This window comes from Gobius niger (genome assembly GCF_951799975.1).
Source record: "Gobius niger genome assembly, chromosome: 22".
NCBI classification, from domain to species: Eukaryota; Metazoa; Chordata; class Actinopteri; order Gobiiformes; family Gobiidae; genus Gobius; species Gobius niger.
The window spans coordinates 15,244,668-15,271,044 of NC_136873.1; the positions used below are offsets into that span (position 1 = coordinate 15,244,668).

The 26,377-nt window shown below is 39.3% G+C and overlaps 2 protein-coding genes and 1 long non-coding RNA gene across 3 annotated transcripts; all 3 read left to right on the forward strand.

The window, feature by feature from the left end:
- The first annotated feature begins 859 nt into the window (after positions 1-859).
- On the forward strand, positions 860-2,303 carry LOC306981448. The gene is made up of 5 exons (XR_013794113.1): positions 860-927; positions 1,355-1,405; positions 1,485-1,603; positions 1,698-2,090; positions 2,171-2,303. It is a non-coding gene; the product is annotated as an uncharacterized lncRNA (long non-coding RNA).
- A 70-nt stretch (positions 2,304-2,373) lies between these two features.
- Positions 2,374-3,822, forward strand: LOC306981232 (uncharacterized protein; the record flags this gene model as incomplete). Its single annotated transcript, XM_079580793.1, has 5 exons — positions 2,374-2,393; positions 2,519-2,730; positions 2,952-3,099; positions 3,179-3,288; positions 3,511-3,822. Exons 2-5 carry the CDS (start codon positions 2,572-2,574, stop codon positions 3,820-3,822), a joined length of 729 nt encoding a protein of 242 aa, XP_079436919.1. The 5' UTR covers positions 2,374-2,393; positions 2,519-2,571.
- A 7,433-nt stretch (positions 3,823-11,255) lies between these two features.
- Positions 11,256-24,774, forward strand: fetub (fetuin B). Its single transcript, XM_079581374.1, has 8 exons — positions 11,256-11,475; positions 13,787-13,900; positions 14,947-15,034; positions 16,155-16,321; positions 17,907-18,014; positions 18,307-18,399; positions 21,756-21,958; positions 24,173-24,774. The coding sequence occupies exons 1-8, from the start codon at positions 11,269-11,271 to the stop codon at positions 24,687-24,689; spliced, it is 1,497 nt and encodes a 498-aa protein (XP_079437500.1). The 5' UTR covers positions 11,256-11,268; the 3' UTR covers positions 24,690-24,774.
- The last annotated feature ends 1,603 nt before the right edge of the window (positions 24,775-26,377 follow it).

Sequence of the window (26,377 nt, forward strand, 5' to 3'; positions counted from 1 at the left end):
CTTCAGTGGCATTGTCATCAATTTGTCTTGCTTCGGTAGTATAGTCTGCAAAAATGGCTGTACCAAACGTTTCATGTCCTAACACATCTGCATCGAATGAAGCCGCCGTCAGCCAACCTCTAGGAGGGTTCCCTGTGGCGAAGTATTGTGGATGCGTGCGCCTGAGATGGTAGTAAAAAGAGTTGAAAACGCGGTATTCCTCGGCGCATCCATCTACTCCACAAATAACACGGAAATCCGGACTGCGACTGTGTGCAGTATTGATATGACTTAAAAGAGACTTCAGCGTTAATGCAACAAAGACGAAGCAAATAACGCACCTCCAGCAGGCCATTGTATTGCAAGAAAGTCGCGCAGAAAATGTATTTTTTTGATAGTCAAGTCCAAAAGCAACTCCAGTGTCTTCGAGCCTACAGTGGAACTGTTACCGCGCTAGTTTGGCAAATACCAACTTGATGGGGGTTTATTCCAAACTGTAACAAAATAAAATGGTCACAAATAAAGGAAAATAAAATAATACACATAACTCAATGAATAATTTGGCTATATACCCAGTTAGAGGTAACCAAGCAATAGAATTTAATCAATAAAAAATATATGTTGTATGTAGGAGCCTCCCAGTGGTATCATCCGGAATCAACCATGTTTACCCTAAAGGGTGTGCGTAATTGAATAAGACACAATTAAACTCAGATTTGGCTGGCAAGTTATTTTAAATCAATTCAAAGGAGATTTACATATATACTGACTGTTTTATGAACGCAAACATTAATTGATTGGATGTAGGCGGAAAAATTCAGATGTGCACCCCCTTCGTCTTCCGTGTTGTTACCCTACTCCATTTGAATTTGCTGTGTCACAGTCACAGGCGATCTTGGGCACTGTCGAAAGAAAAACTGTACGAGAACACTTCAGCAAGAAAGAGAGGTAAGCAATTTGGAAAATTTGATACATACGCGTGTGTAGCCTAATCTTTGTTTTAAATTCAAGCGGAGAGAACAATGAATGTAATTTAATTTGGGCGGGGGGGCGGCTAATGGAGGATGCTAACAGATGCTAGCGTTAGCTTAGCAGCCGTCGCACATGGTTCAGAGAACATTTAGTAAATTAGCTATAACGTTAATATTGGTAGGATTTCTAGCTATGATATTGATGAGGGAAAAGTTAGCCTTTGCAAGTCTTGTATTAACTTGTCTTTGACCAATTTCCTGGCTACTTGAATTCCCTCACAAGGTCTGGGTTTAAATTTATATTTTGATATTGATTAATTTGAGTGATTAAAGTTGGCTAAACAGTTTTTTTCAGGAATCAGGTTAGTTGTTTATATATTTTGTAAGCATATTTTGTTTTGTAGGTAACTGAGCAATGGAGAAACTGGATGAAGTAACCGTATCCATCCTTAAAGGTTAGATTATATAATATATATGTGTGTATATATATTGTATCGCCACTTGTTTAATTCAACTGGCGTTTGTCTTTATTAGCTGCAAGCATTGACGAGCAAATGCTTTTAACATTGAACCGTGATGATCTGAGGGACCTGTTTCCCGGGCCTGAGCACTTTATCAGAAGAAAACATGTGTGGTCAATAATTCATCCTGAGGTATTGTATACAAATATGTAGTTAAACTAATCTCTAGAAGGTGTGCTTTTATTTTTGCAGTACTTGACATTATTCTTTTCTCGTTCTAAACCAGGAAGACCATCCCGTACCACAGAAACCTGCAACAACTTCACCCAGAGTAGTTGCAACAGCCAGCCCTCGAACTGCTGATGCGTATAAAAGCCCGCTGAAAACCTTGCAGCTACCCAATCCTCCGGAATATGTTGTCTACACAGACAGTGAGTTGGAGCAATGCCGAAAGACCTACTCTGAATTGGCCCTTGCTGGCAGGGAACATGAATGTGTCATGTCAAAAGAACTGAGATGCAGGCTGGTGAGAAATACAATCACAAGTATGGTGTCCCTTCTGAGAGCAAGCAAAGGCCAAATGGAGCGATACCCCTCAAAGACCGAAATCACTGCAATGGCAAAAAGAATTGTGGAATATTATCCTATGCTGCAGGATCAGGATACTAGCGTGAAACATGTAAGTTCTTTTATTCGTGTGTCCTCCATAGATCATTTTGTTTAGTTCAGTAAGCATGAAATATATGTATTTGTCACCAGGAGAGCATTAATGCCAAGCTGCAAAAAAGGCTGCAAAATATAAAAACTCCATTAAAAAAGCAAGGACCAACACCTGACAGGGGACGGCCAAAGAGAAGGCTCACTGACCTCTCTCCAAGTGATAAAGAAGCTGATGATGAAGATGCTGACTGCAGTTCTTCCAGTGGTGCATCTACTCTGCTGTTATCACCCACCAGCAATTCGGATGATGCCTCCACTTCATGTAAGTGCATACATGTAATTTTGTAAAATGGTTGTCAACACAGTTGTTTACGGCTATGGTTTGTGGATAAGTCTATTTCTGTAACTATTAAAACTGAAGTGCTTTTGTACTTCTCTCCATCTTAGCTGACAAGGATAGTCTGCTAATACAAGCAAGACATTACAAAACTCTACAAGACATGTGCAAGAAGCCAAAACCGAACCAAGATGATGTGTCCCAGCTTTTAGACCTGGAGTTTGAAGCCAGAAGAGCCTTCATTGACTCTGACTCCATGAAGGAGGAGAACAGAGCTTCACTCATCTTGGATGCATATCCTTGCTTCAAAGAATTGCATCATGTAAGTTATTGGGGGAGTTCAAATATAGTGGTGTAGTTCTTAGCTTTCAAATGAGGCGTTACACTGGCCTCTAGGCTAAGTCTTTAGATTTGGGTAAAGCTAAACTGGAGAAAATGTGCTCCATTAAAATGGGGGTTTAGAGGTTACATTTCAAATGTGTTGCGTGTGGTATTTTAAGTTATTATTATTATGATATATTTTTTAAAACCTCCTGTGTTTAGGCGTTGGGTGAGCTACGCAGAATTTTGGAGCCAGAAAACAACAAGTTCATAAGTCAGATAAAACTAAGATGGGAGGAATTCTGCTCCAGAGTAGAATTCTATGGCGTGTCAAAGAAGGCAATGAAGCCGCCGATGACCATGGACAAAAGTAAGTATTAAAATTTGAATACCAAGTACTTCATCCTTTGAAATGTAGGTTTATGACGGTTTGTTTTTGCTATGTCCAGCTGAAGCCCACCTTGCATTGATGAAGGCTCTTCCAACGCTCTTTCCCTCACCTGCCCATCCACCAAAAAAGATGGGGACTCCTTGTCAAGCGTTTCTACATGTCCTGAAGGTAAGTTTTGCATAATTTGCGTTATAAAGATGGACTACAGACTCACTACAACAAAATTAGGGAGGGGCTATGCAAAAACAAGTTTTTATATAGCATGTTACAACCTTGTTCTCTGATTTTAAAAATAAACACAGAACAAGATAATGATTTTGAGGTTATAACCAAATACCAGCAAGAAGCGTAACATGTCTAAATGTGTGCCATATTATTTGTGTCTTGCAGCCTACAGAAGATCCAGATGCTATCCTCCAGAAACGAAGCTTGCCATGTCCTGTAGTGGTGTTCGATGGCAGCAAGTGTGTCATTGCAGTTGGTAATCTGCCAATTACAACATTTGACAAAGAAAAACTTGGTGAGGCTATGATTTATGTGATGGCATACTTTTATGCGCTCCATCTGACTTATCCCAAATGCGTGGCAACCCTGCTGTCTGTCATTCAGACAGAAGTTCTCCAGGATGCCATTCATGAGCGTGACACTACATCATCTTACAGAAAAGCCCTGGCAGAATTCCATGCATTTATTGGAAAGTAGATTTCAGATTAGATTATTGGGGGGGGCGCTTAAAGGAATAGGCCACCGTTTTTACATACTGACATATGTTCTTACCTTAGCTTTGACGAGTTCTTTAGGACCTGTCTGATCTTCAGTCACGTAAACACAGCGCAGACGGCGTTAGCATTTAGCCTCTCCCTCTCTCCTCTATAGCTCCAAAACAGGTCAAGATAGAAGCTACCAAGCTCTTCCACGTTTTCCCTATTTAAATATGGTTACGTGAAGTGTTCCACTACAAAGTATAATTACACACAATTAAACAATGTGGATTTTCTAAGCGGATAAAAGGGGGGACTATAATGTAGTGGTAGTAATACCAGGAGTAGTTCGAAATCCGCGCAGTAAAGTGAAGATTACTGCGCAGTAAAGTAAAGTGAAGATTACTGCGCGGATTTCGAACTACTCCTGGTATTATTACGCCTTACAATATAGTTCCCCCTTTTATCCGCTTAGAAAATCCACATTGTTTAATTGTGTGTAATTATACTTTGTAGTGGAACACTTCACGTAACCATATTTAAATAGGGAAAACGTGGAAGAGCTTGGTAGCTTCTATCTTGACCTGTTTTGGAGCTATAGAGGAGAGAGGGAGAGGCTAAATGCTAACGCCGTCTGCGCTGTGTTTACGTGACTGAAGATCAGACAGGTCCTAAAGAACTCGTCACAGCTCAGGTAAGAACATATCTCGGTATGTAAAAACGGTGGCCTGTTCCTTTAACTGGTGGCACTGTTGTTTTAAAGAGAGTTGCACATATGACCAGAGATCAGGTTTTTTTTTTAATACCAGTCAGCCCATTTTATTTCAGGTTTCAAAAAACATTGAGATTAGTTACATTCATTGTGTCTATAACACTCAAGGTTCAGTTTGTCAGACACGAGGATTAAAGATGTTGCAATCTTTGATTGTTGATTGTACCATTCAAGTGTACAAATAAACATTGAGAAAGATTATGCTCTGCTTCAGTCTATTTTCATTTGCCCTGTACAAGAAATATAATCTTAAAGTACTAGTTTTAGGATTAATTAGCTAAATTTAAGGAATAAATAAATCTTTAAAATGATTAAATGTACTACTTATTAGATTATTTGCCTTGATTTGTTCCTTATAATAAGTGTTTAAAGCTTATTTTAAGATTTAATTGTCTTCATTTGTTGCTTAGAATAAGTGTAAAATACTTATTTTTAGCTTTATTTAGATCTAGATATTATTCTTATTTCAAGAAATCTTAGTAAGAAAAATTCACTTACTGCACTGGCAGATAATTTCACTTGTTTCTAGTAAATTTTCACTAAAAACAAGTGTATTTATCTAGTATTAAGGAAGTGGGATTTTGCAGTGTAGCTCCCCTGGCTGTGAACCGGGACGGGGTGCGCAAGCTCTGAAATCAGACTGAAGACGGCGCTGTCAGCCCCCCTGCCAAAACCTGTTTTAATCTGCTAGCCAGACATGTCACAGCAACATCGCGTGACACTTCAAGGTATGAAATAAACACACGAGCATACTGTCATGAGCATTAATGTTTACACAAGGGCTGCTTGACAAGATGAAAAATTAGAACTTCTTTGGAGTAATTTCAAGGTATTCTAAGTCTTTTCAGTAAACTTCATGTAGTAGCTGGAAACCAGGGGCGGACTGGTCTTATGTTCAAGAGCACAGAAGGGCCACCGGCTCTAGGGCCTTAACCAAGCTTTACCTAAATCTAAAAGCTTAAAAGAAAAGCATCAAAATAGTGATGAGGGTGAAAACGGAAAACAAAAATGTGCCGGAAAAGCAACAAAAAACGTGACAAAAAAAGCAACGATAAAAAGCCATGAAAAACCAACACAAAAACACAACAAAAATGTGCCGAAAACACAACTACAAAGCAACAAAACAACACAAAAAGTGAAAAAAATAAAAATAAACATGACAAAAACGTAACAAAGCAACAAAAAAAGCAATGAAAAACCAACAAAATAGCCATAATAACATAACAAAAACACAAGACAGTGACGAATACACAACAAATACACACAAAAAAACACAAAAATGTGACGAAAACACACTAAAAAAAGTTGTGAAAAAGCAACAAAAGACATGACAAAAGACATGACAAAAATGTGACAAAAATGTGACAAAAACATGACAAAAACATGACAAAAACATGAAGAAAACGTGACAAAAATGTGACAAAAACATGACAAAAATGTGACAAAAACATGACAAAAATGTGACAAAAACATGAAGAAAACGTGACAAAAATGTGACAAAAACATGACAAAAATGTGACAAAAACATGAAGAAAACGTGACAAAAATGTGACAAAAACATGACAAAAATGTGACAAAAACATGACAAAAATGTGACAAAAACGTGACAAAAATGTGACAAAAACATGACAAAAACATGACAAAAATGTGACAAAAATGTGACAAAAATGTGACAAAAACATGACAAAAATCTGACAAAAATGTGACAAAAACATGACAAAAATCTGACAAAAGCATGACAAAAACATGACAAAAACGTGACAAAAATGTGACAAAAACATGACAAAAACATGACAAAAACGTGACAAAAACATGACAAAAATGTGACAAAAAGTTTCAATCACTTTTGTAGGTCTTAGCTTTCAAATCAGGCATTTCACTGTTGCTCTTCGGTCAAGAAGTGTCGCATTTACGCTCATTTGGGCCAGGCTGGTCAGAGTCCAGGACCGTTTTTTCAGTCCCAGTCCGCCCCTGCTGGAAACCCCAGCGTACTCCATGATTTGAAATGTTATGTGATACATAGCTCGCAAAACGTATTACATCACAAAATGAAAACCTACAATACATCGCAGTAAATACATTTTGATTTTGCGTCATCTTTAAATGACTGTAAAGCAGTATAGGTGTTTGAATAATTGAAACAAGCCAAGTTTATTCTTAGAAAAATACCGCATTATCAGCAATTTGTCCAAATCCAAGCTTACAAAGGCTAAACGAGGAGCCGACAAAGCAAAATAAATCCTGGTGTGCAGCCGGCAGCGCACATGGATCTGGGTGAAATGGTGCTGAACTCAAAGTGCATATGTACTGGCTCCATACCTCCGTTGTGCAATAGGTGTTGACTTTATTTTTAGTCTTGTTTGTGTCTTTGTATTGTACAGTTTATTTGAAGAATATTTATAACCGACAGAATTTAACTTTTCATTTCATTCCCGTCGCAGAAAGGAAACTGCCCTCACACTTTTTAAATCAAACTGTTTTAAAATGATGATTATTATTTGCCAGTGTAATGTAAAAAGAGCAGACTTTGTGAGAGTACATGTTAAAGGCTGTCAGGGATAGTCCCTCTGTTAGGACCGAGAAGAGGCCGTGTCGGTACCAGAATAAAGACTTGCCAAAACAGTTCACTTCGAAAGACGTTTTTTTGTTTTCAACTATTAAAAAACAAAAACATACCATAATAACTGATGTGTAATACATTTGCAACCTCGGAGACGGTTCATTTGCCTCAAAGGAAACCAAAACAAAAAATGGCAGTATACACACATTTTAGAATATTTCTCATTGATCTACAGTGCCTCTCGAAAGTACACAAATACAATACAAATAATACACAAATACACCTTGAACTTTTGCACATTTAGTCATGTTTACAACCATAAACATAAAGATTTTATTAGAATTTTTTGACATTTTAGCCCATTCCTCTTTACAAAACAACTCAAGCTCTGTCACATTAGAAGGAGAGCGTTTGTGAACAGCAGTTTTCAGGTCTTTCCACAGATTTTCAATAGGATTCAGGTCAGGACTTTGACTGGGCCATTCTAACACATTAATATGTTTTTTTTTTTAAACCATTCCATTGTAGATTTATCTTTGTGTTTAGGGTCATTGTCCTGCTGGAAGGTGAATCTCCACCCCAGCCTCAGTTCCTCCAAAATGTCCCTGTATTTTTGCTCCATCCATTTTCCCAACTATTCCTACAATCTCCCCAGTCCCCGCTGATGGAAAAGCAGCCCCACAGCATGATGCTCCCCCCCGTATTTGAACTGAATATTGAACAAATCAAGTTGGAGGTTGGTGTAGAAGCTCTGTAGTTGCGTGTAATTGATGTCAAAAACAGAAGAGAATGGGGGAAAGTAACTCAAAGCAGTCTAACTTTTTTAAAATAGTAATATGTAGTACAAACATATTACATTTTTAAAGCTGTAATCACCAAAATAGAATATATTACAATTTTTAAGTAACCTGCCCAACGCTGGTTGTCAGTGTGGTACATCTTTATCGTGTGGCTCAAAATAAAAACACATCGACCAAAAAGTAATAAAAACAAATACCACATTGAAACAGTTTAGTATAACGTCGTATCGCAGTATTGAACAACCGCATGTTTTTCCACGTCGTACAGCGCTACTACTGATGGACACTCACTGGGAATTTGTTTAAGACGTTGCATCAGAAACAGTCCAAAGTGTTGCCTATTGTGAATGTATCAATATTGTTATCAGTCCAGCAGATGTTTGCCTCGTATGTCGGGCCACCAATCTCACAGGTCATGTTTGTGAAATATTCTGACAGTATGTGGCGGGCCGGCCTGTCGCCCCTCATCAAAAGACCAAGGGCCCCTCCACACAGATTAGACAACGTGCAGATGTCCCACAAACTCAAACCCTCCATAGGCCTACTTATCCCCAACCTTTCGATCTGTTAGAGCAGTCCCCCCTCACGCGCCTATTGCATAACCGGCCGGAGTTTGACTATTGCACAGAAAAGTATTGATTCAAACAGTGATTCTCTGAACTATTTGCCTTGTCCTGACTGAGGCCAAAGGTCCGATGGTGAACCCAAGCCACAACTGTCAGCAATTGGTTTAGGATTCTGTTCTGCACCAGTTTGGCTCATCAGTGTGTCACGTTGCACTAGTTGCTAAACAGGAATTAGCCTAAAAAGGACAATGAGCACCATGTTTTAAACCAAAGAGACACTGCAGTCAGATATGGGGGGAGTAAAAACGCTTTGGGAGTGAACAGCTTGTTCCTCCGTAGAATAAAAGGAGGAAGGTGTAGTTTTGGCATCTTATCTGGCAACACAGACTGGCACAGGGCGGCCGATGGTTGATTTAGTGTGTTGTTGCGTAATATATGAACATTATATCATGTTCATCAAGCATCTGAATTAAACCGCTAAGACTTCCTCATGTCTGAATGTGCACAAATATAAAAGCTTCGTCTGCAGCTTCATGCAGCCAATATGTGATGTAGCATCTGTTCAATGCCACATCCATCTCAACGCCAGTGGTGCCCCTGAAAATGTGTTTATTCTAGATTGAAAACAGTATAGATTTGTGTTTTGAGCGAAAAAATAAATGTATAAATGCAAAATAAACCTGTGGGAGCGCTCGCCGGATCCAGCAGAAGTGTGAGCGATGTGGTGCTCTGCAGGATCCCCATTAGGCAGAGGATCGATGGTGAAAGAAAATGAGATCCGAGGCACACAAAATCAGCCAACACGTTTCGACTCTACTCATTTTCTTTCAATATGTTTAAATGCATTATGTTAAAAATGTTTTAAATGTTTCCACATGTTTGGGCTGAAGCAAGAAGCTTATGAGCGCCCCCAACCCCCCACTCAATGCAATAAAACATTTTGTTTCACAATATTAAAAAGGGACATAGTACAAAAGAAACAAAACAACAACAAAGAACAGCAGCAAAAAAATTGATTATATGCACTCATAATGGCATTTACCTTAAAGGAATAGGCCACCGTTTTTACATACTGAGATATGTTCTTACCTTAGCTTTGACGAGTTCTTTAGGACCTGTCTGATCTTCACCCGTGCCTTCAGTCACGTAAACACAGCGCAGACGGCGTTAGCATTTAGCCTCTCCCTCTCTCCTCTATAGCTCCAAAACAGGTCAAGATAGAAGCTACCAAGCTCTTCCACGTTTTCCCTATTTAAATATGGTTACGTGAAGTGTTCCACTACAAAGTATAATTACACAAAATTAAACAATGTGGATTTTCTAACCGGATAAAAGGGGGGACTATATTGTAAGGCGTAATAATACCAGGAGTAGTTTGAAATCAGCGCAGTAATCTTCACTTTACTGTGCGGATGCCAAATTACTCCTTACAATATAGTCCCCCTTTTATCCGCTTAGAAAATCCACATTGTTTAATTTTGTGTAGTTATACTTTGTAGTGTAAGATTACAAGACTGAAACTCTGCACTGTATACATTCCCAATAGGGAGTAATGCTAACAGAGATTAGCTACATAATGAACCGTAAGCAGCATTTACACATCCACACAGTGTGCAATAAAAGACAAGAGTGCAGTTGTCATATGCACGGATAAAAAGAACTGTTTTCAGCCTGGATTTGAACATTGTCAGAGTTCCAGTCCAGTTTAGTCCTGACTCAGGAGACCCCTTCCTGAAGTTCTCAGGGCCCGAGACGGTTCATGCGGCTCTAACATGTCAGAGATGTACTTCGGTGCTAAACCATGAAAAGACTTGTAACAAGCAGAGCTGTTTTAAAGTCTATTCTCTGAGTGACAGGAAGCCAGTGCAGAGACCAGAGCACTGGACTAATATGATCAATACTTGATCCAATCAGCAAAATGTTGCTCCAAAAGTGAGTTCTCCCCGAATGATTTAAACTGGTGCAATCCCAGATTTTCATTTCGTTCTTCATTTTATAATTTATTGAATTTGTCCTTAACACAGGGATTGACTTGGAGGTTTTATATTTTTACACTCCAGACTGATGCAGCTGATTTCAACCTGGCTTTTGTAAAAACCTTTCTCCCTTTTTGTTCATATCTTCTTTCCCTCTTAGTAAATGTGTTTTGCAAAGTTGTACAGTAAATCTTTTTAGATCTTTTTAGATCATTGCATTCTATTCATGCATTCTAACAATTAATTCAATGTCAGTGCTGTTATTTGTATAAAAGTGTAGGATCAGTTGGGTCTCTGGATCCACTTCCGCTGATCTTCTCTGTAAAAGCAACATTTGGATCAATGTAGGTTTTGCCAGCACTTCCCCCACACTTAACACTAAATATCTTTGAATGAAATAGCACCAGGAGTAGACTAGTTGTGTGTTTGTCGGTGAAGGATGGATGTGAAGAGCACAAAACCGTCCCAAAGCCTCAAAACAAACCCATGAAGAAAAATGATCTCCCCTAACCCTAACACCCCCTTCAAAATGAATTAAATTACAGCATGCAAAATCATCCTGTAGCCTCATTGTGCAACCCTGCGGGGGAGGAGGTCAACGTTCGTGTTTACTGGCCCCAGGAGGAGTACCACAGGGGGGCCAGGGGGGCTGGGGACAAGGGGGACGGGGGCCGGCAGTGGGGAGGGCCGGTGGGTGTTGCTAGTCCACAGAGCAGGTATAAAAGTCCCGGCCGCCCCGCTTCTCCTCTCACCTCTAGTTACCGCAGTCCACCATGAAGCGCGCGCTCCTGCTCATGCTCGTGTGCCTGGGGGCCTCCTGGGCGGCCCCCGTGGATCCGGAGGGCCCCGCGGCCGCCTCCTGCACGGACCCCGTGGTGCTGGGCGCCGCGGCACAGGCCATGGACAAGATCAACAAGGACCGCACGGAGGGATACGTGTACAGCCTGCGCGACCTGGCCAACGCTCACATGCAGAATCACGTAAGTTCAGAGGAGAGTTCACTGCACTTTTTAGACCCGCTGTTGCGATGTACACTTTGTTTTTTACCAACACTGCCTAAAACTCACTTGAAAATGTACAGAAAACATCTTTTTTTTAGCTTGGCTTTTGTCCAGATTTCTGTTTTTTTGGGGGGGTAAAAGTTTGGTAAGAGTTTGGAAATGTTAAAACTAAGTATTTTCCTCCCCCTACATGTTCCTCCATGTCCTAGTGTGTAGAATGAGCCCAGACCTGTTCACAACTGCCTTTAAATCCTGCACTGTCACTCAGAAAGGTGTTAATTCGGGTCCCAAGCGCCATCATGCATGAGCTTAATATAGAAGCTGCAGTTACGCCTAAGACCTGAGGTGGCAGTAGCGCAATGTTCATTTTGACAACATATTTTATTTTAGTTTTAGTTTTAGTCTTTTGACTAAAATGTAATTTAATTTTAGTCGAGATTTAGTCAAAAAAAACGTTTCAATTTTAGTTTTAGTCGACTAAAATTGCAAGTAAATTTAGTCGACTAAATTTAAGACGAATTTAGTCGACTTTGCATTGATAATATTCATTATAATCTTGTTCCTCTGCTTCATGGAGCTGCTCCACATGAACAAAGCTCAGAGCCGATCCTTTGGCAGAGAATTTAAATGATCTGAGGCTCTTTCAGACGCTCAATAGAAGTTTGGATGATTTTAGTCTCTCCTTTTCATTTTTATTTAGTCTCATTTTAGTCGACTAAAATATCTGGACATTTTAGTCACAGTTTTAGTCTCATGAGAAACTCTTAATTTAGTTTTAGTCCAATTTTAGTCTGAAAAAATATCGCTTTGACTAAAATTAAGACTAAATATCTTAGTCGTCGAAATTAACACTGCAGTAGTGAGTATAAAATGACTAACTTTCACCTAGTCTCTTTACATTTGAGGATTGTCAGCTGCTTTTTTGAAAGGGTTTAGGAAAACGTCACAATAAAATTGTTATTACAATGTTCAAGGCAGTTATTCAGGGTTTCTGCAGGGCATTGAAAAGCATGAAATCATATTGAAACTGGTATTAAATATACATTTCTAGGAAAACCCACTCAATTACATCTATCAATCAATATTAAAAATGGTTAAAAAAAATCATTATTCATCATTAATCATTATTATACATTAAAATCATAAAATTTGACTTGCTGCCACCCTGTTATTGAATATCGCTCTATTTCTGAAATATTGCTGCCCTCATGCTGGGGCAACTTTGACAACAAAAGTAAAAAATTATAATTTAAGGAGCAAAAATGACTATTATCAGGGTCCGGTCTACAGCATCTTCAGTGTTGGTACAACCTTCTTGGAAAATCCCTTTGACATTATTCTTTTTGTTTGTTTTGGGTTTAATCTGTTTATTGAAAGTGACAAATCGCAGTCGATAATGCAGTGCCATATTGGTGGATAACTTTCCATGGACTTTATCGGCAGAAACTCACGTCCATCTCGAAAAGTTTGAAATGACATAATTAAACCAAATTCCCTTTTCTTCCAGCAGCACTTCCATACGCACCGAAAGTTTCATTTACACTTCATCTTTCTGTCGGCAGAATTCCTTTTGTATCGAATGATGTTGGACCTGTAATCACATTGCTAATCATTCGTTAGCATTGTAGGCTAGGCGAGGCTCAGTTTGACATTATTTGTGTTAGAAAAAAAAATCCAATATGGCGTTTTTGTCACGTGACCACACAGAAAACCATGTTTGCAACTTGACTGCCACCGGACCGGAGCCACAAATACACACTAATGGAACCACAAAGAGGCTAACATGCTAACGGGCAAAGCTAACTGCGGGCTAGCGTCACTTTAAACAGTATTTACAGCCAAGTTTGTGTGAAAAAAAATATTTCCATTGTATAATTGGATGCACAGTAACCCTCTCTCCCTTCGCCTTTCCTGTCGGTGTAGTATTTACTTTCCAAGACAATTAATTAGTTAAAAAATCGTAACTTGCTACTATACCTGCAGTTGCGCGTATGGCCTCTAGGGGGAAGAGTTACTTAGTACTGCTTTAAGTTGAAGATGTATTCAGAACTTTATAAATCGAAAGTGTACGATAGATTTCAAGTGTTGGTCTATCCGCGCTATGGTATTTAGCTCATGTTAGCACGTGGCTAACTTCCTAGCATGACAGAGGCCTTCAAGAGTGACTGTTTAGCGCCGTACTTTTTGAGACTTGGCTGTGATTGGCTAAAACAAGGCACACAAAGTCCTCCTGAAATTGAATTGTGCTCTCCAACCGGTGGTGAGAACTGAATGTGTGTGTGTGTTGCAGGGAGAGAACAGCATCGTGTTCTACCTGACCATGAACGTCGTGGAGACCAACTGCAGTGTGCTCAGCAAGGCCCACTATAGGAACTGCGAAGTGCGGGACCTCGCAGGCACGCCGGTAAGGAGCAAACATTTCATTTCCGTGTTGTACATTTCCCGGGCTGCGTCTGAAACCATCAAATTATATCCTCTAAGCACTAACACTAGCAACTAACTCCTTAAACTTTCATGGGGTCGACTGTTAGATCTATGCAGTTAGTGAACTAGAGCTTCAGCAGCATTTTGAACAATCCGTCCGTCCTTAAACAGGGGAAAGGGAAGTGACATCACCAACAGCTGTTTTTCTTCTTCTTTAAAGTTATTGGTGGAGTGCAGGCCAAACAAAAGTGCATGTCGCCCCCTAGTGTCCAACAACAACATAGTGTCCAAACAAAGACATTTAAGGAGAAAAATAAATCCAAATGATCCAAACATTTCCCTTTAGTGCTATTTTATTTCAACCTCTGTAATAATCCAAATTTTAGTTGTTTTGACTAGTTAAGAAGTTGTTGGGCATTTGTCCTAGATTATTTCACTTGTTCTGAGATGTTTCTGACTCGTTTCGATACATTTCGTCCTTATTTCAGGTCATTTTCTTTGCCAATGGGGTAAGAAAGTTATTCTTATCTCATTGGCAATACTTATTTCAAGCGAGATTTACCCTAGAACTGGTCTGAAATGTCCTCGAACAAGCAAAGGAAACTTGGTCCGATCAGGAAAAGTGTCTAAATGAGTGAAAACCGCTCAAAACAAGAAACATTTCCTCAATTCAAGTCATTTAAGCCAATGCTTGATATTCACTTTTTGTAGTGAAAGAGCACATGAAAAATAAAAGTTTAATGGTCCTCAACTGGTGGATTTTCAGCGGTTCAGAACTCTTTCCGCATAATTGTTGTTAATATATGTGCATATATTTTTCAATTTTGGTAGTCAGCCTAATATGATGAATGCTAAAATCCCCAGAACTCTGTATAATGATCATATTTACTATAATTGTGTCATACAGACCCACAATTAAGATACCAATCATAATACCATCGCTTTAGAAGTGTTGGCACTGGACACCCTTGGTTGAGAGTCCCTGGGGTGTAGCCTAACATGACGTGACCCTGTGTGTCCCTGCAGGTCTATGGCCAGTGTAAAGTGGCCATCTTCATCAGCAGAGTGAACCGAGTGGTCCGGCTCTACAAGTACAACTGCGTGGTCAGACCAGGTGAGTCCACACTTCTTTTTCCATCATCAACATTTTAGTGATTTCAATTTGTTGTAGATTAGTATGTTCTTATGGTTAAAAATAGGCCAAAATTGCACACAAAAAAATACATATATGGATTGAGCCAGATTTGAATTTAAAAGTAGGCTAATTATTTTGTTGACATATTAGATACAAAGATTTTCAATATCGGCCTTTGTGCCATATTCAAAGAACAATCTGTAAAAAATCAAATTTTTGCTTTTTATGGGGAGGCTAAAGAGGCTAGATCCAAGTTGGCCATTTTATGCTCCCTACTGCCACCTCCGGTCATACATGTGAAGTACACCTTCTATATGAAGATTGTGCATGACTTTTTGAGTGACAGGATTTTAGAGGCAGTTGTGGTGAACAGGTCTGGGCTCATCTGGAACATGTAGGGGGAGGAAAATACATAATTTTAGCATTTTTAATCTCTGTATAGTCCCTTTAAATGTACAAAACTAAAATTGAAAACTATACAGCATGTCTCTATGATGTGAAAAAAATGCATTTTGAGAAAATGGCTTTCAAATATACGATTTTATTATAAAACTATGGAGTAATAATGTAATATTACATAAGTGAATTGATTGGACAGTTTATATGTTTCCAAGTGTGTGTTAAGAGAGTAAACTGCCTCAAAAGTATTCCATTTGCAATTTAATTTAGAATTGGTTTATTCATAGCAGATTTTGTTATTTTCATAGATAATTGGCCTAAATTAATAATTCTCAAACTTTTTACACCATCATGAAATATTTTAACCAGTGGAGCCAAGGAGCCCATTTTTTTATATAAATAAAATAGGAAATAACATGTACTGTAACTACAATGCCAGTGGCAGCTCATTTTCTAGATTATAAAAATAATAGAAAATGTTGAAGGGGGCCCCACATGAAACCTTCTTGCTCCGGGCCCCAACACATCTCTCTACGGCTCTGCTCCCAAGAACTACCTCCTCAAGAAAACAAACAAAACCTTCGTACCACCTGAAGATGCTATGTGGACTTTGACTCAGACGGCATTCATCTTGCATTCCTTTTAGATGTAATGTTTTTGTTACCAGTTGCTAACATATTTTTTGTGTGTGTGTGTCCAGTGCCGGCGGAGAAAGTGAACGCCCTCTGCCCGGACTGTCCATCGCACACCGACAAGGACAACGAAGAAGTAAAGAAGACCGTCTCCAAGTCCCTGGAGAAATTCAACAAGGAGAGCGGCCTGTCCAAGCACTTTGCTCTGCTGCAGGTCACCCGTGCCACTTCAGGGGTAACTGCTACTACTACTACTACTACTACTACTACTACTACTACTACTACCACAATGTCCTTCAAACGGCTGCTTTTACAGTTGTAATCTAAGTGGACGCGGAGTCGCCTAGTCTAGACTTCTCGCCCTGGATTATCATCAGATTATCTAGTGATTAGCATTTGTATTATCTCAGATACTGTGTTGTTATGCAGCTGCTGCCACATGTGGAGAGCATCAATGGGTCCTTGAATGTTTAAAGGCCCCTTTCATTCAACTTTAGGATGGTGGAGCTGGGATGCTAAATCTGATTAAACTCACTTTTAATCAAAACTCCGTTAGAATTAACAGAGACTATAATAGACTATAATCTAAAGTCAGCTTTTTATGGAGCTGATGGTTTTAGTGATTCTGTTGGTGCTTATTTCTTGCTTTCACATGATTTAATCGCCGCTAACGTTTGCTGTACCTCTGGTGGGAAACTTAAAGGAACAGGCCACCGTTTTTACATACTGAGATATGTTCTTACCTTAGCTTTGACGAGTTCTTTAGGACCTGTCTGATCTTCAGTCACGTAAACACAGCGCAGACGGCGTTAGCATTTAGCCTCTCCCTCTCTCCTCTATAGCTCCAAAACAGGTCAAGATAGAAGCTACCAAGCTCTTCCACGTTTTCCCTATTTAAATATGGTTACGTGAAGTGTTCCACTACAAAGTATAATTACACAAAATTAAACAATGTGGATTTTCTAAGCGGATAAAAGGGGGAACTATATTGTAAGGCGTAATAATACCAGGAGTAGTTCGAAAACCACGCAGGAATCTTCACTTTACTGCGCAGTAATCTACACTTTACTGTGTGGATGCCAAACTACTCCTGGTATTACTACGCCTTCCCCCTTTTATCCACTGTCTCATGACCCCAAACGCATTCTCGGCGCTAATCTAGCCACTAAAGTTAGATCCCCTGTCAGTCGTGTTGGACTAGTAGTTGGACCAGATGTTGTTTTGATGTTCCTTCCGGCAGCCTGACATTCAGTTTGAGCCAATTCAACGTGCTTTTGATTCAGCCAGCAATCTTTTCACCTTTCCCCTCATACATGTAACTGCATTCCGCGTTGGAGCAAACCTGAAACAACAAAGAGGCGCTGGGGGAGGAAGACCTTGTTTGGAGTTAAGCCGGAATCCACTGGTGGCTCCTCACAGCCATGCGCAGAAACAAAACAAAGGGACTGAACCGAGAGGGATCTGCATTGGGGGGGGGGGGGGGGGGTGAAAGCCTGAAATGTAGTGATGGGCGACTGAAGCCTAGTAACGCTTTGAGGCTTTCCTGGCTAAAAGCTTCGAAGTCTCTGAGCTGCTTCATTCTGTTTGAACACTGACCTCTTGTGGACAAACTCTATTATTGTGACTTCTCATAAACAGACCGAAGCACCGACACAATCATGTGGAAGAGAGGTTTCAAACAGACGTGTGGCGGTTTTATTATTTGCATTTATGTTGGTAGCTGCTTTATTTTAGTCGTTTTCATTTCAAACCAGATTTTGTGGACCGAAATATATGCACAAATGTGTGTTTCCGCTAATGAATGGTCGTCTGTGTCGCAGTGGGGCATGGGCATGATTTACAACGTACAGTACACCATCCAGGAGACCACCTGTGCCAACGGAGCGGAGAAACCAGAAGACTGTCCCCTCATGAACTGCGAGTTCGCTGTGAGTAACAAACAAGCTCCTTCCCTCTGTTTTTACTCCGAGATTGTTTTGAAAATTGGTATTATTGGCCTTTACGGAGCTATAACTGTGACTTAAATGTTTCTACTGCTAGATTCCACTTTGCAGGAGGTTTTCCAAGTACTTCCCAAGTAAAGAACGTTCTACCTGTAACTTATTTCTGCGTCTAGTCCCAATACAGAATGGACTTAAGAATTTGGCATGAAATGTTACAGGAATTTTGGGTCAAACTTTGAAACCAGCTTTATAACCACATGTCCGTGTCCTGTTTCAGCACAAAGGCTTCTGCAAAGGCTCCCACGTCCACGCCCCGAGCCCCACCGCAGACGATTCTGTAGATGTGACGTGTGAGATCTATGAACCCGAGGTGAGTTCGGGAATTGTTTTCGAAAAGGAGGCCAGGGTTCCCTGTTTACACAACAGTAGTGGCCCTAAGTCTGCTCCCTGCTGACAGGCTCCACACCGCACCGGGCAAAAATGTTTCCAGTGCCAACAGAAATATGCAGAGAGAAGTTGATTAAGCTACTGATTGCAGAATAGACCATTTTTTTTGTTATTTCCAGTTGATTGTTTCCCGTTAAACCAGTAGTTCCAGACCTTGGGAGAATTCCAGAAGGTCAGGTCAGAAGACACTGTGGGACAAGTAAAACATAAAAAAGACTGGAAGGTTAATTTAGCTACTGAGAACTCAAGTAGTATTTTTACTTGTTACTATTTTTCTTTCTCGAGTTATGATTTTCTTTAATATAATTTACCTTGAATTTCTACTTTTGTTAATTTGATTATTTTAAGGGGAGACACTACAGGCAAAACTCAATTTTTTCAGTTTTCAGGTTTTGGGCCAAATTGGTCCCTGAACATACAAGCTTTCACCCGGAAACAGAAAATATGCCTAATCTTCACAATAACATGTTTAAATATTGCGCTGATTCAATGTTCCCCCATAGACTTATATGGGAGAATGCAATTTCAAGGGCCTTTTTCGCAAAACACATTTTTCTGTCATTGTGGCGACACTATGTCCACGTCAGTCGGACCTAAAGACTTCACATTTTCCAGCCTTGGACTGAACAATATTTGGAAGATATTTTCAGAGGGATTTTTTATTATTTAATCCCTTAAGCCCCATTTATTGAGTTTTGAATGTCAAAAAATGAGGCGAAAATTACATTTTTACACATTTTTACACTAAAAAACAGCTTATTTTAAAACTAAACAAGAAATCCAAAATCCCCTCTGAGAAAAAGTCTTGGTAACTCATTTATCAATAAATTGAAACCATAAATTTGAATGTAACTCTATCCATTATTCAGATTTCGTCGCCGAAAAGATGGGAAATTTGGGGCATTTTTAGGCATAAAACACCTTGTTCTTATATGAAAAGATAAAATGACAGAAAACTTGCCATGTATTTTCTTCTCACATTTATGCCAGTGATCGACAGCAAAACTTTCAAATTGATATCTGTTAATATAATTTTTGTCCCTATTCACCTGCAGTGTCTCGCCTTAAAGTGACCTCACTCTAAAAATATTTTGGCTTCAACACCCACCTCTAATTATGGCCTATTTTTAGCAATTGTTAACCCAGGAACCAGGCTTATTTTTTTTTTTAACACCAGGGATCCTAATGTTAAAAACAATTAGTATGGTTCCTGCCTAGTACTCTCCAAAAATAAATACTTTTAAACTAATTGGCCCTCATTTGTGGGAGCCTGGATGCTTTTGCAGTGACTCAGGGGCGGACTGGCCACATGTCCATTCTGGAAGAGCACAGAAGGGCCACTGGCTCGAGGGCCACCGGTCCCGCCTCAACCGAGCTTTACCCAAAACTAAAAGCTAAAAAGAAAAGCATCAAAGTAGCGAGAAAAAGAGGATGAAAACATGAGAAAAACACGGACAAAAAAACACAACAAAAAATGATAGAAAAAATGTGACAAAAATTCAACAAAAAAGTGACAAAAATTCAACAAAAAAGTGACAAAAATTCAACAAAAAAGTGACAAAAATTCAATAAAAATGTGACAAAAATTCTACAAAAATGTGACAAAAATTCAATAAAAATGTGACAAAAATTCAACAAAAAAGTGACAAAAATTCTACAAAAATGTGACAAAAATTCAATAAAAATGTGACAAAAATTCAATAAAAATGTGACAAAAATTCAATAAAAATTTGACAAAAATTCAACAAAAATGTGACAAAAATTCTACAAAAATGTGACAAAAATTCAATAAAAATGTGACAAAAATTCAACAAAAAAGTGACAAAAATTCAATAAAAATGTGACAAAAATTAAATAAAAAAGTGACAAAAATTCAACAAAAAAGTGACAAAAATTCAACAAAAAAGTGACAAAAATTCAATAAAAATGTGACAAAAATTCAACAAAAAAGTGACAAAAATTCAATAAAAAAGTGACAAAAATTCAACAAAAAAGTGACAAAAATTCAATAAAAATGTGACAAAAATTCAACAAAAAAGTGACAAAAATTCAATAAAAAAGTGACAAAAATTCAACAAAAAAGCGACAAAAATTCAACAAAAAAGTGACAAAAATTCAACACAAAAGTGACAAAAATTCAACAAAAAGGTGACAAAAATTCAATAAAAATGTGACAAGAATTCAACAAAAATGTGACAAAAACTCAACAAAAATGTGACAAAAACTCAACAAAAAAGTGACAAAAATTCAATAAAAATGTGACAAAAATTCTACAAAAATGTGACAAAAATTCAATAAAAATGTGACAAAAATTCAACAAAAAAGTGACAAAAATTCTACAAAAATGTGACAAAAATTCAATAAAAATGTGACAAAAATTCAATAAAAATGTGACAAAAATTCAATAAAAATTTGACAAAAATTCAACAAAAATGTGACAAAAATTCAACAAAAATGTGACAAAAATTCAATAAAAATGTGACAAAAATTCAACAAAAAAGTGACAAAAATTCAATAAAAATGTGACAAAAATTAAATAAAAAAGTGACAAAAATTCAACAAAAAAGTGACAAAAATTCAACAAAAAAGTGACAAAAATTCAATAAAAATTTGACAAAAATTCAACAAAAAAGTGACAAAAATTCAATAAAAAAGTGACAAAAATTCAACAAAAAAGTGACAAAAATTCAATAAAAATGTGACAAAAATTCAACAAAAAAGTGACAAAAATTCAACAAAAAAGTGACAAAAATTCAACAAAAAAGCGACAAAAATTCAACAAAAAAGTGACAAAAATTCAACACAAAAGTGACAAAAATTCAACAAAAAGCGACAAAAATTCAACAAAAAAGTGACAAAAATTCAATAAAAATGTGACAAAAATTCAACAAAAATGTGACAAAAACTCAACAAAAATGTGACAAAAATTCAATAAAAATGTGACAAAAATTCAACAAAAATGTGACAAAAATTCAACAAAAATGTGACAAAAATTCAACAAAAATGTGACAAAAACGGAAAAAAAATGAAAAGAAAAAAAAACATACAAAGGTGACACAACACAGCAACAGCGCGAGGAAAAAGGTCAGTTTTGTGGGTCTTAGCTTTCAAATGAGGTGTTACACAGCCAGAATGCTCTCAGTTAAGGCGGGTGGTAAGAGGTTAACATACGTATTTGTGGAAGTGTCACATTTACGCTACTTTGGGCCAGGCTGGTCAGAGTCCAGGGCTGTTTTTCAGTCCCAGTCCAGCCCCTGCAGTGACTTGACTCTCTTCCAGGCGGCCGAGCGGGAGAAGAGGCTCCATCTTAGCGGCGGAGACACCGACCACAGCCACAGCGACACGGACGTGACCAAGCCGGCGCTGGGCCACGACCACGTGCACGACCACACCAAGGGGCACGAGCAACATGACCACACGCACCAACACGGAGCCAACGATCAGCACCACCACGTGCACGACCACGCACACGGGGGGCACAGGTGAGGCCAATCAGTACTCATGGTTCTGAAAATGGGATTTAGAGTCCCATTGTGGGCACTGTATTTTAGTGATACTTTGGCTTATGATACAGAAACCTGAACAATACTTTTAAAGCAGTACTAAGTCACTTGTTTACCTTAATAAATCCTTTCCGTAGTCTCTGGGGGTAATACAAGTGTTAATGGGATGATGGGGGGTCTTTCAACTCCCCCTGGTGTCTCTGGCACTAATACACACTAATGGAATCACTAAGAAGAAGCTAGCAGGCTAACGGGCAAAGCTAACTGTGGGCTAGCGCCACTTAAACAGTATTTACAGCCAAGTTTGAGTGAAAAAATTATCTCCTTTGTGTCATTGGAGTACAAGTACAATATCCCACTCTCCTTTTGTCTTTTCTGTCAGCGTAGTAGTTACTCTCACGGACAATTAATGAGTAAAAAAACAAAACATGCTACGACACCTGGAGTGGCGCTTATGGCCTCTAGGGTATGAGTTACTTTGTACTGCTTTCAGTTTGTGTCATTTATATGAGCTGAAACAACCAAGTACTGGTAACTTTCTTTAGTGCTGACAGGCATCAAAACTCGGTCTCTAAAGACATAATATCTTTTCGATACCTTTATTTTTTTTCGATACCATACTGGTATCATTTAACAGTACCCAGCCCTAATCAGAGAGATACTTAATCCTTACTGCCAAAGAATCTGGCAACCGGCAATCAAATAATAGCTCCTCTGTCCTGATCACGTTATAATGCAGTTAGGAACTAGAGCTTCAGCTGCGTTTGTACAATCTGAACGGCGGCGTGGTGGTTTATGGGATGGCACATGTCTCCTAATCGCCGATGAGGAACCACCAGAGGTCCCTATGCTAAAGGAAGTATGATAGGAAGCGTTGAGGCTCCTTTTGCAACCTCCTTGCTAACTGACCGCCCTATTCAGAGGCTTCTTGATTGGGTCCTAAGCTCACAAACAAAAATAAAAAAGTAAATAGTAAGTGAATAGGTTGAAATTTCACTTTTTAATAACCATTTTTTTCCCACATTTTCTTATAAATAGTTACATCACGACCAGAGTTCGAGTGGCTGGAACGCAGTGGCGGAAAGCTATCACTTTAGTTGTAGTTAGAAATATCCAATGTCCAGCGTGAAAACAGCCTCACCACTGTTAACTACTGATGCCTGTGCCTGGTTATGGTTAAAGGAACAGGCCACCGTTTTTCCATACTCAGATATGTTCTTACCTGAGCTTAGACGAGTTGATGCGTAACCTGTCTGGTCTTTGTGCCCGTGGAAGAGCGCGGTCGCTTCCAACTTCATTCACGTTTGGAGCTATAGGAATATGCTGGGAGAGGCCAAATGCTAACAACATCTTTTGTGGATGCCTTTAAAGGAATAGGCCACCGTTTTTACATACTGAGATATGTTCTTACCTTAGCTTTGACGAGTTCTTTAGGACCTGTCTGATCTTCACCCGTGCCTTCAGTCACGTAAACACAGCGCAGACGGCGTTAGCATTTAATAGCATTACGGATAAAAGGGGGGACTATATTGTAAGGCGTAATAATACCAGGAGTAGTTCGAAATCCGCGCAGTAATCTTCACTTTACTGCGCAGTAATCTTCACTTTACTGTGCGGATGCCAAATTACTCCTGGTATTATCACGCCTTACAATATAGTCCCCCCTTTTATCCGCTTAGAAAATCCACATTGTTTAATTTTGTGTAATTATACTTTGTAGTGGAACACTTCACGTAACCATATTTAAATAGGGAAAACGTGGAAGAGCTTGGTAGCTTCTATCTTGACCTGTTTTGGAGCTATAGAGGAGAGAGGGAGAGGCTAAATGCTAACGCTGTCTGTGCTGTGTTTACGTGACTGAAGGCACGGGGGAAGATCAGACAGGTCCTAAAGAACTCGTCAAAGCTAAGGTAAGAACATATCTCAGTGTGGAAAAACGGTGGCCTATTCCTTTAAGCAATAGGCCCAAATTTGGAACAGTTTGGAAAAGTATTTTGGGATAGTTGTTTTATTATTTTTTGCACCACGTACCATGCTTAGAATACGACAATGTAATTCATGTGTATTTGACTCAACACGACCGCTTTTGAAAACATAAAGGCAGGCGTGGATGACTGGCCGGGCACGAGATAACCCAGCATGTAGGTGTCAAGTTTCAAACAAATCCTCACATCGCCTTTCTCTCCACCGCAGGCACTCTCACGACCACTCGCACGACCACGGCCACGGCCACGACCACGTGCACTCCCACCACGAGAAGGCGCACAACCACAGCGGCGACCACCCCCACCAGCACCACCAGTACGCGCACGCGGAGGGCGTCACCACTCACCACCACGACCACGAGATGGCGCTGGACCACGACCACAAGCACCTTCACCTGCACGACCACGAGCACCACCACCACCACCACGGCCACGAGCACCACGACGCCGCCCCGCACCACCATCCCGAGGGCGTGTGGCGGCAGATCCTCCCCCTGGGCGGGCCCGTCACTCTGCCCGCCTTCCCCGACGCGCCCGCCGGCCCAGAGGCGGGCGTGACGCTGCCCCTCAAGCCCGACCCTCAGATCCCCGGGCAGAGCGAGCCCGCCATCGGCCCCTTCCCCGCCAAAGTGTCCGCCGAGTGCCCCGTCCCCGCTGTAGTTGACGAAAACGACATTGTGGGTAAATTGTTCCTGGAGGATCCGGAGTTCAAGGCAGCCGCGTAAGGCTATCACTCGGAAATGATTTAACAAATGTTCTGAGCAATGTGGTGCATTCATTTTGTCTTAAACTCTCATTAAAGGCTTTAAATGATGACTTAAAATGTGTGTGGCGTTTATTATCAGGGGCGGACTGGCCATGTGTCCATTCTGGAAGAGCACAGGAGGGCCACTGGCTCCAGGGCCACCGGTCTGGCCTCTCACTATACCTTATACCCTTACCCCCCGGCGTAACCGAGCTTTACCCAAATCTAAAAGCTTAACCTCTTAACTCCCGCCTGAACCGAGAGGATCTTTTTCCTCACGTCATCAGATTTTTTTTCCATCATTTTTTTGTTGGGTGTTCAACTCATTTCTGTAACTCATTTTTTTGGTCATTTTTTGTCACATTTTTGTCATTTTTTCTTCTAATTTTTTTCATTTTTTGGTCAAATTTTTGTCATTTTTTTGTTGTTTTTTTCATTTTTTTGTCACATTTTTTTCATTTTTGGGTCAATTTTTTTTTATTTTTTTTATTTTATTTTTTATTTTTTTGTCACATTTTTTTCATTTTTTTGTCATTTTTTCTTCTAATTTTTTTTAAATTTTTTTGTCAAATTTGTGTCAATTTTTAAAAAAAAATTGTCATATTTTCTTCTAATTTTTTTAATTTTTTGTTCACATTTTTATTAATTTTTTGTCAAAATATTTTTAATTTTTTTTGTCACTTTTTTGTCATTTTTTGGTCATTTTTTCTTCTAATTTTTGTCACTTTTTGTCATTTTTGTCATTTTTTTGTCATTTTTTTGTCATTTTTTGTCACTTTTTTGTCACTTTTTTGACATTTTTTTGGTCATTTCTTTTGTCATTTCTGTGACATTTTTGCCACTTTTTCATCAATTTTCCGTCACTTTTTTTGTCAAACTTTTCTCCCTTTTTTCTCACATTTCCATCATTGTTTTCGTCTCAGTTTTGTCGCTATTTCCACAGCTTTTTTTTCCTGAAGCTTTTGGATTGGGGTAAAGCCAAACTGGAGAAAATGTGCTCGGTTCAGGTGGGAGTTAAGGGGTTTAAAAGAAAAGCATCCAAAAACAAAAATGCTCTGGAAAAGCAGCAAAATGTGACGAAAACGTGACGATAAAGCGATGAAAAAACAATAACATGAAAAAACCCCCCGAAAAACAAGAGACAAACACAACGAAAAAGTGACGCGTTACAGTGTTGCTCTCCAGTCAAGAGGCTTTTAGATTTGGGCAAAGCCGAACTGGAGAAAATGCTCTCGGTTAAGGCGGGGGGTAAGAGGTTAACATATGTATTTGTGGAAGTGTCACAATTACGCTAATTTGGCCCAGGCTGGTCAGAGTCCAGGGCTGTTTTTCAGTCCCAGTCCAGCCCCTGGATACATTGATCTTATTTTATTACACTCCTAGTTATTGCTCACAATCATCATGAAGGTTTTGCTGTTTATGGGCCTCACCACCAGAGGGCGGCATTGCACCATGATGGACACCGCTCTATCCCGCTCCAAACAAACAGCAAGAAAACGCTTTCCTCAAACCGTGCAGCGCTTGAAACACATGATTTCTCCATTTAACATGTATCCATTTATCACATGAGGACCTCATCTAAGTCTGCCCGTGGATTTCACAACCAATATAATGATAAAACATCTCCCTCCTCCTAAAATGACTACAAATAATGATAAAAACACACAC

What these genes read in the sequence shown, in the direction of transcription:
- fetub (XM_079581374.1), top strand. Translation starts at nt 11,269, where the DNA reads ATGAAGCGCGCGCTCCTGCTCATGCTCGTGTGCCTGGGGGCCTCCTGG. An exon ending in ACGCTCACATGCAGAATCAC is followed by an intron (nt 11,476 to 13,786) that starts GTAAGTTCAGAG and finishes TGTGTGTTGCAG; the next exon opens with GGAGAGAACAGCATCGTGTT. An exon ending in GTGAGATCTATGAACCCGAG is followed by an intron (nt 18,400 to 21,755) that starts GTGAGTTCGGGA and finishes ACTCTCTTCCAG; the next exon opens with GCGGCCGAGCGGGAGAAGAG.